The 11,918-nt window shown below is 37.2% G+C and overlaps 1 protein-coding gene across 1 annotated transcript; it reads left to right on the top strand.

Moving 5' to 3' along the window:
* Positions 1-3,425: 3,425 nt before the first annotated feature.
* LOC135513711 (homeobox protein engrailed-2b-like) lies at positions 3,426-8,558 on the top strand. The gene is made up of 2 exons (XM_064936594.1): positions 3,426-4,202; positions 6,159-8,558. Exons 1-2 carry the CDS (start codon positions 3,737-3,739, stop codon positions 6,497-6,499), a joined length of 807 nt encoding a protein of 268 aa, XP_064792666.1. The 5' UTR covers positions 3,426-3,736; the 3' UTR covers positions 6,500-8,558.
* Positions 8,559-11,918: the final 3,360 nt, after the last annotated feature.

The following is an 11,918-nucleotide window of genomic DNA, read 5'->3' as shown; positions in this document are numbered from 1 at the left end:
CTATAGGAAGTGGTCAGTAGGCCTAACCTTTATCCTCATCCTCGGGGACCCCCTTAGTGTTTTCTCTCTCCGTTTGTTTTTCAAAGGCCAACAGGAAGCGTCAGGATCCAACATGACCCCTGCATTGTTACAGAGCAGATATCACAGCCATTCAATGGAGCACATCTGTGTGCTGGTGATCTGGGGCTATGATCTGTGAGCTGCAGCCAACGCTATGGCGTTCATTCACAAATCCCTCTGCCCCCGAAGCATAACCCTTTCTGAGGGAAAGTAAAAGACATTTACCGAAATAGAAAGTTTTGACTGGGTTAGGAGAGCTAGGATGAAAGTTCCGAAAATGGGCACCAGATTGCCTAGGCCTATTAAAATTGTCGGTGGATGACTCTGTTAGAATAGGCTAGACTGGAATTATTGGACTCATAATGAAATACTTTTCCAACTGCCAATAATTGGCTATACAGAAATGTGTTTTAGGAAAAGTTGCATATAGGTTGAACTGCGATGTTTTTAAATATGAGCAATTAAGAATAATATAGAAAATATGATTTGGCCTAAGATTAACTCCGTAAAAGAACGATTGAACATTTGCAAACAATATGGCAAATTATATTTATGTTTGACAGACAGTGTTGCAGATTGTGAGAGTTGGGGATGTCAACATGAAGGACAGAAACTTCCGTCAAAATATTTTAAATGGCTAATATTCACATCTCTGCACATTTGTTAATCGTTCCACACGAATTTCAATATTTCATAGGACAAGGTTATGAATGCAATTCATACATGCAATAATATTATTATAAGCCAACTAAATTACACAATAAAGGAATTAGTCACCATTTCAGTAGGCTATCGAATCTGCATGAGCTTGGATTTAACATTTTACAACTTTGTGGTGGTTTATTAATTAGTTACAGTTACTGTTCAAAGGTGAAGTGAATATTTGGACTTTTACTGGTGTAAATCCCCTGGAATGAGGTTAAATAAAAGGTCATTGGAGAGTGGATCTACTTTCTCTCACCTGCCTGATTAAATTGTGGAAAAGTTGCCTAGGCCTATAGAATGTCATTCTAGGATCCTTGTTTTGCCTGAGAAGTTCAAAGCAGGTTAAAATACATTTCGAATAAGTGTGCAGGGAAGGGGGGGGTGGCGGAGTAGGCCGAAATACACCTTCTAAAAAAATAGAAGCTTAACAAAACTCATCTGACATTGCTTGGACCTCTGACAACTTCAAGCTGCATGTATTTTCGATTACAGGGTCCAACTTCACCAACGAGTCCTGGTACGTTTTCAAATAAGCATTGAAGAACAGCGTAAATAATTTAAAATAACGTCAACAAGTCTGCACGTGTTTTTCAGCAATATGGAATTGGAATTTCATTGTTTGCTTCGTCGCATGTAGGCAAGGCACACCTAGTCCACATGCAAAGCTGTCCTTTTAAATGCTTTAGGCATACCGTATGAATAGTCTATATGTCACATTTAATGTTTGATGCAGGTGCACCAAACATTAACAATCAATGTAACAATTAAATGCTAAAATAGGCAGCCTAATATCCTGTATCAGGACTAAAATAGGCACACCTAAACAAAACTAATCACAAAGATGAATTAAGAAGACACTGGGACTACAAAAAACACACATTTAGCTGAACAATTGTATTTCTGGAATATAAATGATTAAAACGTGTATGATTTAATACAGCCATATAACGAATGATTTGACCATTATAAGTCAATATTTCATGAACACATGTCTTTTTTCAGTTTTTGCTATATGCAAAGGTTTTTGTAATCTCTCCGTGATGTTGTCTATAAACCTGTAACCTCTACATCCAACTATAAGGAAAATGAAAAAGGGAAAAGTATAATGAATACTAGATCAGATCAATCCAACTCAATATTCTCAAACAAAAGCCAGTCTTGGTAATTTAATATTTTCTAAGGAGCAGTCCAAAACATTAATTAATAGGCTATTCTTGTGCATTATTTGTTTACAGTAATATTTTGCGGATCGTTGATAACATCTGGAATAACCCAACAATAATGTTCAAACGCTGTGTAATAACACAAAATAATGGATTCAGACATGTTATGGCCAATCCCAACAACTAGGCAACGTCATGTTTTTGGTGATGCCATAGGCACTGCATGACACATAGGCTATCAAATAGAAAATAACAATTTGTTCAATACGCCTGCACTATATATAATGCACACCTAGTTCACCATGTTTAGAGAGCATGATGCGCGCTTGTTGACCTGAGCTCATTTCGCTCATCAATATGTCAAAATATATCCCAGTTTGATTGTTTACGACAGTCAGAAAGTCTACATTTTACCGAAAGACTTGACTGAGGACATCACCCCTATGCATAGGCCACCGAGAGAAGAATAGTCTTCGATTCTTCACCGCAACGTCTGATATCACAGCTGTTTGATGGCATCGCCAATTTTTAAAGCGCCACGGTCCTTTTTACGCGCAAACCGATTTCGGCTATTGACTGGACTAAAGACCAAACAGATTGTCCGCGTCCACTAGAGCGACAATCGTATGATAAAAAGTATAGACTACATTACCCATGCCCTATAGTGGTTATAGATACTACTGGACAACCGGAGACCAATGGATGCCTATTGCGCACCATATTTGATTAGGCTACCTTGACAACATAGGGGAATATTAAGTTGCATTCACATATAATTTGACATAGGGCTACTTCACGTGCAATAGACGAAGAAACGAGTAGCCTAGCAAGTGCACCACCCATCGTGTCCCCCTAGCCAACTATGCGCTACTCTGGGAAACACCGATGGAAACTTATTCAGTAATGTTGGGGACTGCTAGAGCATTTCCGGAGTGATGGCTCATCCCTATTTGGAAATATTCCTCAATCATCCAGAATTTTGGGGGGAAGATTGAGAAACATATTTGAGGTTTCACACCCCTCCCCCATTCGAGGATACCCCATTTTCATGGGCAAGTCTTGTGTGCGCTTTGAACCGAAGAACCAACGAAATGTGGAGATATGTCTATAACAAAAAACTTTTTTTTTTTAAACTCTCAGCAGAAAATAGTTTGTTTTTTATTATAAAAAAACAAACTGGGAAGGCTGACTGAATCAGAAATGGTGTCCTACTTGTTTATGTTTTTTGAATACTACAGCTTTGAGGATTGGGTGAGATGTAGGGGTGCTGTCATCGGTCTTCTAGTATTCTGGAGTCATTAGTCATGTGGTAACATTTCACGAACTCTATTGGTTCAAGGCACGTGTCTTAGATACCGGACTGCAACGTCACTGGGGGGACTCGTAGCCTATTAAAAATAAGAACGAAAATCCATAGTGAAAGTATTTCAGGAGCAGTTAGCGCCTCTTTATCTACTCGTAGTTTAGTAGTTGAAGCATCAAGATTGGATTGGTTCTGAAAGGGGACTACTACTACTCAGTATTTTAAATGGTAGTCTACTTCCTCAACAAATAGATTGATCGCAGCAAGCCGGAAAAATACATTTGAAGTATGTTTTTTCTTTGTGAAAAAGGCAAGAGGCGTGGTTTTATTACTACCAAAACTAGATACTGAAAAAAAAACGGATTTCGTTTTTATTTCCAATTACATTGTATTTAAAAAACGCAGTGGACAAGGAAAGCTAAAACATTCATTCATTGGAATTCATAATTTTGTGTGGGAGAGCGAGAAAGGTAGGCTACCAGAATTGGACATTGAGTATTTCACCATGGAAGAAGATGATAATCGCAATGGAGAGCGTCAGGATTCGGGCGAAGAATTCAACAGAGCTATTCTTCCTCTTCTTCAAGCACCTGGGAACCAGCAACCGCACCGAATCACGAACTTTTACATTGATAATATTTTGAGACCAGACTTTGGACGGCGGAAAGACGGGACTTTTAATTATGATGAGAATCACCTCAATAGACGAGAGAATAGTCCTCGCCTTCCCCCCAAATCTGGGCAGTTAGGTGGGACCGTGGCAGGGGAAGGAACATCGAATTCTCGTTCAGTCGGTGAGCCCAAAAAAGATATTGTTGGAGATGCGCCTCTCAAGTCCGGAGGAGAAATTGGAGATCAGTGCCTAAGCTCCGACTCGGATAGTTCTCAAGCCAATTCTGCACCTTCGTCGAAACCTATGCTCTGGCCAGCCTGGGTGTATTGTACAAGATATTCAGACCGACCATCCTCAGGTAAAGTATAGTATTTTCCTTGCCTTAGTATAAAGTAAGAATAGGAATACCATGAACCATTGGATCACTTGTGCAATATAAACTGACTCAGTGAACTAAATAAGTAAAAATATAAACCTGAAACGATCTCCTGCAGCCGCATTATACAAACATAAAAACTATCCCTTTGTGTAGCCCATTTTCAACTATTTGTCCGAAACTTTTAGGAAATGAATAAAAAAAATTTCGAATTATTTTTTGGTTGCCAAGTAATGTTATTATTATTTATTTTTTATCCATAACGACAAGGAATATTTCGATTGACCTAGAATTCTGATTGGATGATAATGGCGGTTACAAACCAAATATTAGGCATAGGGCCTACTATAGGCAATGTCATCGTATTGTTACTGTTATTATAAGTATCTCCTTAAAAATATTTGTCAAGTCATGCAATTATTATCAAGCTGACAATTCCGTTTGAGTAGCCCTAATAAAGAAAACAATGAAAAGGATGAAAAAAATAGAAAATTCAATACTTTTTGGAGGAAAAAAAAGGTAGTATCGAAGTATTAAACATATTGAAGTAGTTAACTTGTAAAGCAACTTTTAAATCAGTATTGAAACGCAGTTTATCGCCATTGTTCCTCACTCGTCTTTGTTAATATTTAATTAGCATATTGTTTTGACAATGGAGCAAGGCAAAAAGTATTCCATCTATATGCGAAATGACTGAGATGCGTGCAATCAGACTTTTAGAGTGCAACGTTTCGAGAGAAAAATTTGACAGATATTATGAATAAAGACGTTGTTTTATAGTTACTTTTTACTTCCCTCCTCTGCTATATTCAGCCTGTAGTTTATCTTATTCTTAAACTATTCTCATATTAGGATATTAGGCCTGGCATAAGTGTTTATCTACTGCTGTAGGATGTGATTGTCAGATCTTCCATTATGGCCTATAGCCGAATGTTTGTTATATTTTGAGCTTTTTCATATAATGTCGAAGTAAATACACTTCCAAAGTGTATCAAAGTAACAAATATAGATACCGTCTGTTTTCATTTCTAGGCTATTTAATTTCTAGCTAGCATCGTTTCAAATTAACACATTGTTAAACTATATTGGATTATCCATTCAGCTATTTAGAAGCACATGAAGTTAATATCGATAACATGCCATCGTCGTATAACATATATGCCCTATATTATGCATATTGAAATGAATACATTAAATTCTCTGAACAACTCCAAAATAGTAACAAAAGAAAGTTCCATTACGAAACAAAAAAAGTTACCACTGTGCTGTATGTTGGTCTCATAACATAGGTCTGCATGTAACGAAATAAACGGTATAAGAAACTTAAATGCAGGAGTACGGAAAAATATACTTCGATGGAAGAAAAGGGCCTATTGATCATAATAACATTCAAATGCTATTGTGAATCCAATAAACGTGTAGCTGCGAATCGATCTCTTATTTGGTGTAGAACCAGCCAACTCAAAAATAGTTTTATGAAATGTTCACGATAATCATTACATATTTATGAAGCTTATAAATGTAGTTCCTATGGTAACAGCGAGAAAGGGGCGCCTATACCCCCTCCCTCTAACCCCACCCCCATCAACACCCACCCATCATCCTCCCCTATGCACACAAAACCCTGCACCCTTTTAGAATACTTTACATTCGAATACAATTTTAGGTCTACAGCTTATTGTGCCTATACTGGCAATTTAGCTAATATTAATACCACCACAATACTTATTCTGCTACTAAAGGCCCATTGGGCCTAATAGTTGGTTACTACTGATATCCTACTAGGTCTATTCTAGCATGTTAGAGTACTACGAATCTGTTTTGATCGACATGATAATCATATGAATGAGTCAGGCATTAGTGATGTTATTGAGGATGTTGAAGGCATAATTTGTGTCTGTTTCAATGTCTGATCATTGAATGTATTCTAATCTACAGGGCCAAGATCTCGTAAACCAAAGAAGTCGACCACTACCACGACAACGACGACGACCCCAAGCAAGGATGACAAGCGTCCAAGAACGGCCTTCACAGCAGAACAACTCCAGAGACTAAAAACGGAGTTTCAGACTAGTCGGTACCTGACCGAACAGAGAAGACAGAGTCTGGCACAAGAACTCGGCCTCAACGAATCTCAAATTAAAATATGGTTTCAAAACAAGAGGGCTAAAATAAAGAAGGCTACCGGGAATAAAAACTCTTTAGCCTTGCACCTGATGGCACAGGGACTATACAATCATGCCACATCATCTAAGGATGAAAAATCAGACAGCGATTGAAGAAAAGATACAAAGCAATAAATAACTTTAAAGGGCCAGTGTACAAAAACACCAGCAAATATTTAAAACATGAATGAGACAGGATTTTGCAATATTCTGTAGGTATAGTTGTTTTTTTTTATTGTTTTTTAAACTTTGCTAGGTATTATTACTGCACTGTTGGAGCTAGAAACACCAGCATTTCGCTGCACATGCGATAGCATCTGCAAATCAGTGTATGCGACCAATACACTTTGATTTGGTTTAAACCATTTTGTGTTATAAAACTTGCCATGTTCTCCCTGGAACTTTAGAATTGCTTCAGCATCAAAGTTTGTTTTGTTTTTGTTTTGTTTTTATCACATTTGACCGAAATAATGGAAACATGCTGATGTCCAAAGATTTGTTCTGCTGCATTTTGGAAACTGTGAATTTTAAATAGCCTAAATAGTGTTTATCTATGTTTTTACTTTTTTTTATCACACTGTTTCCTTGTACTTTGATGTTCATGTTGAAAATATGTTTTCTGAGGCTCCTTTGTTTTGTGTAAAAATACAGCCTGTCTGAGTTGATATGGAGGGAACCATACGCATTAAATGATGCGTATTATCTGATAACAATGCATTTTTATATTCAAGTGCTGCATTAACTATAGCTATCTCGTGAGCATTAAAAATGAATAAATTCAGTAAAATAATTCAGCTTTGGGTACATGTATTGATATGAAACTGAGATTTGATGAAAAATAAATACATAATATATTCAATAGGCCTATAAATTACTTTAAACTTGACCCAAACTATAGAAATGAGTTGAGTCATAAAAGGAATGTAGCCTAACTTCACTTTCACGAAAGGACCTATCTTGAAATACCCATAGCATATAGTAAGAAAAACAAAAGAGTATTTTATAAACCGAAATATTTGTCTGGTATGCAAACGCGTAAAACGAACTTTCTTGCAAGTCTACCATTGGTTAACAATGCTATGATTCACCCCAAAGTTCAAGTTATGCGCGCGTAGCTCATATCCAATGGTTAAATAGGGAGGAGTGGTGGGGGTGGATGACAACAATGGGAATTGAACAGATATCCATTTGGAATTATAATGGAAATGCATCCGTTTTGGGTCACTTCCACCACCAACAAAATCCAATTTAACCCCGACTCAAATCAGGATTTCAGTGCCATGCAAGGACCTTTAACTTTGTACCATAGGCCTATATGGAACATCTTCACTTCAATCATTATACTCTTTATGAAACACTTCACCGCTGAAGTAACGTCAATGGGCATCATATATAAGTCTACTGTACAAATAATGTATCTCAAATTGTCCATGCATTCCATAGTTTGAAATACAATTTATTGTTATTTGCAAATAACATAATGTTCATATTTATAAACAATACTCAGCGCCCATATTGTTTCTCTAAAATAATGTTTACATAACTTATTTATCTTGCAATAACTTCTTTTTGTGAATGAAACATTTAGAGGCCTTTGCATGAAACCTGCAATTTGTCACCTGTATATCACGAGACAAAAGTTGCTGTATCTACCAAATTGTGGTCTTATGATGTGAATGATCTTTTATTGTCAATCTTAAGTGTGTGTAAATTAAAATCCAAATTTAAAACACACTTTGCCTTAAAAATTCTGTAAATGAACTTTTCTATGAGAACTGTGCTACAAATAAATAACACGTTAAATGTTTATAACAAGAATGGGCTATTGCCATTAAAGATGGTATACAACGTGAATTTACAACAGAATATTTAAGCATATGTATAAAGAAGGACAAAGATTTGGTTGTATTTTTCTGTCAGTATTCTTTGATATGAGACAAATGTAAATAATTTGTATCATACTGTGAAATTAACCAATAAGTAAATAAACCACAAGAATACTAAGACAAGTTTAAATCCTTTATTTTTTTATAGTGATATAAACAACATGTTAGTAATCAGAGGGCTCTAAAAGTACAGGCTGATTAACGTCTACTGTTAATTCACAAACTGCCCCTCTGGGAATCATTTCTAAGGCATAAATGTGATATGGCCAAGCCACATTTATGTTGAAATAACTGAATATCAATTTGAATAACAATTACTGGCCTGTCTTGAAGGTAAATGAGACAGCAAGGAGAATTTAATCGAAGTACAGAACAAATAATGCCACTTAAAAATATTGTCCTCTGATAGGCAATTGGTGGGTTTATGTATGATGCATGATCATTTCCTTGATACAAGGCCTGCCCCATGTCTCTTTCTGGATGGGCTTAGCTCTCAATACACATATTTGTGGACGTGTTTTCTCATACAGGGTAGACTGCATTGTGTGATTTGCTATTTGCAGGTGGTCATCAGCTAAATAAACCTATAAAGAAGAAAACATTATTTCATGCATGGAAATAACGTATTAGACTTGTTTTACAGTCTGCAATTTAAGTGGTGTTTACATAAATTACATGCTGGTAATGACCTAATAGGCCTACTTGCATTCTGGTTTCTTTGGGTTTTATTCAAACAAGCAGCACTTGCACAAAATACCAGGTAGTTATAGTTGTGTTGATTTCTTGGAAGTGGCAACAGAAGTATCCATAGTTACTGTATAATGTCCTTGTAAATAACAGAGAAAATACAAGTGAAACAGTAAATTAAAGTAACCCTACAGTAAAGTAACAGGACTGAAAAGTATTAGTTAAATCACTACAGAGTTCAAATTACTTAAAAAAGTTGCACTTTTCAAGTTTAAGTATGAACAGAATTCAATCAAATTTGGTATGCAGAGAAAGCATCTTGTCCCTGCACCAGGAATGGCATTTTTATTTAAATGACAATGGAAAGGACGACTGTTGGTTTCGCCAGGCAAACACAGTCTACATTGTATTTACTAAATGCAAAATACTAAAAAGAAATGTTGACCACAAAGAAAAGTTACACATAACTTGCACCAAGGTGCACCATGATGTCTAAGTTATATGCAGCGGAGTATATCTCGTTTTAGTTTTACAATTGAGTAGTGGTCGGGTGACCGCCACAACTCCTACCGAAGTCAAAATACAGGTTAACATCTCTGAAGTCATTGGTGTATAATGCTGAATGCAGGCCACCCTATACTTAGGAGGCTTGAATAGAGTTTAAAGAGAAAGCCCAGCATCTCAAAAAGGTAAAGTACTCATTTCTGTCTTCCGAAAAGAGATTATATGTGCAATAACTCTGCAACGATCTCAAAAGTGGTCTAAGAATCCCACGACAGCACTTTTACTCTGTATTCCACTCAGTTGCTATAACATTCACCTTCAAGTAATTTGCTCTGTCAAACATATCCACAGCAGAATAACAAACAGGGAATTAAAAGCTTATGGAAACATTGAAACTAGTAGGTTCAATAGAATACATATCCTCATAAATGAGCCTTTTGAGACTCGTGTTGTTTGGTTACAGAGGAGCTAGTAATCCAGAATGCTGAAGCTTTCCCAGTACCAGTTTCTGACTGGAACAGAGTCTCTCATCATCTCAGTCAATTTCCCCTCACATGCATTGATCAAATCCAGAAAAATAATGACACCTTTTGAATATGATCATAATACAATATACTCATGTGGATTTCAAAACTGCCATGCATAAACAAACACATCAAACTTCAGTCACCAATACAGGTCACAACTTTCTGCAGTCTCAGTATTACCTGATGCTCTCAAACATGTATAGAAAGGCCCCAAAAAACAGAAACAGGATCCAAACACAAAAGGGAGAGCTATCTGTGCGGACCATTCTCAGCATTGACCTGCTCCTCAATGCCCCAGAACCTCATCTGCATTTCTATTCTTGCCCAGCTTGTGTATGTGGAAGTAACGCCCAACGGTCACTGACTTGATGAGCTCTCTGGGTTAGAAAAGCTGGTGCCTTAGACGCTGAGCTGAGCAACTCGGTTAGTTCCTCAATGGAGTCTGTGGCCGGGATCCCCTGATGAAGGTCAAAGCCCTCGGTCACAGCTGCAGGTGGCTCATTTCCTTAAACGCATCACTTCTTCTACACCTTAGAATTCAAAATGTCCCTAAAAAGGAATCTCATTAAATTATGTACATTTCTACAAAAATTCCATCGTCAAAAAGCTTGTACGTTCTCTCCTCCAACTCTCCATAACAGTGATGCATGATATCTTTTGAGCATCAAATACACAAAAAGTTCCTGCATAACTCTTCATGTTGATGAAAGTTGAAGTTTGGATAGAAAGTTCTGCCACAATTTCATTCCCTGCCTCTGGACATGAAAATGAACATGATTTCATCCACAACATTCCAGCCACCACTTTAGTCACGAGACTTTAAGAAGGTCCAAATGCAAATGCCCACAGACAATGAAGAAATAAATAGCCTGCCCTACATCTTAGTTATCATAAGTTCACATATCCAGTGTCATAAAATTTAACCTCTCCAATTGGCAGAGGCAAAGGGCAGTCTGACTCAAAAAGAAAATACATATCAGAAAAGTATTGATGTCTCTTGTGTGTCTCTCAAACAAAAGACCCATCCTGTCCCTTCCCCCCACTGAGTTATTTATCCATAGTTCTTAAACGCTTCCTAGTCAAACTTGAATATGGAATGAAGCGCTCGGGCTTTGTGGCGGAAATATAATTAAGCTGGTGAAAGATGTATAAGGTGAAGAATAGGGATGACATCAGGCCAATTTCACACTTGGCACTCGGATGGCCGGGCCCAAGCTAGGCTCTTGCCACGCAACACAGATCAAAGCACACTACTACTACCAAAAAGGCAAAGGAGGACTTAAGTATGCTAATCTCCAGGACAAATATATTTTAATCTTGTTAGAATACAAGTTAATGCTGCAGATCAGTGACTAAACTTTATAGAGAGTAAGGGAAATATTCACTTTCCCAACATTTCTGAATGAGATGGTATTCCTGGACCATTGAAATTGCATTTAAGAAATTGTACAAATGGTTTATCATATTGTCCTCATTACCTGTGTGAAGGTTGCATTTCATCTGAAAAAAACTCTCCAGGAGTCCACTCAGCATACTGCAAAGGCACTAACATGCGTAGGAAATGAGCATTTAGTGGTGCAGTTTGCCCCTCCACTTTGAGCCCCTTGCCAACAGCACCTTGGTAACCCTTGATCTGTCATGAAGTTAAGCTGAAGCCCTAGACATCCAGAGACAGCTATGCACACAAAGCAAAGCTGACACTTTTTTTTAAGCCAGAATAAACTCCCAACACACAACTTCTAGGAATATACAACAAGTTGAAAACTTTTGTTTTGAAAGAACTAGATGTGCAGTGGGGGAAAATGCTGTAATTCCTGATGATAATCGAAATTATATATCCGGTTAGTATTCAACTTGCCTGCTTCATAGGGTTTATTTTCAGTCACATGTAGTCAGTGGAAGTTTGACCCATACAAAGCTTGACCCATG

The sequence above is a fragment of the Oncorhynchus masou genome, chromosome 3 (assembly GCF_036934945.1).
Source record: "Oncorhynchus masou masou isolate Uvic2021 chromosome 3, UVic_Omas_1.1, whole genome shotgun sequence".
Classification (NCBI taxonomy): domain Eukaryota; kingdom Metazoa; phylum Chordata; class Actinopteri; order Salmoniformes; family Salmonidae; genus Oncorhynchus; species Oncorhynchus masou.
Note: the sequence above shows the minus strand (reverse complement) of the source record. Positions and strands in the feature narration are given on the sequence as shown.

Excerpts from the sequence above, each read along its gene's own strand:
- LOC135513711 (XM_064936594.1), top strand. The coding sequence starts at position 3,737 with ATGGAAGAAGATGATAATCGCAATGGAGAGCGTCAGGATTCGGGCGAA. Across the intron at positions 4,203-6,158 it reads TTCAGACCGACCATCCTCAG|GGCCAAGATCTCGTAAACCA; the intron begins GTAAAGTATAGT and ends TCTAATCTACAG.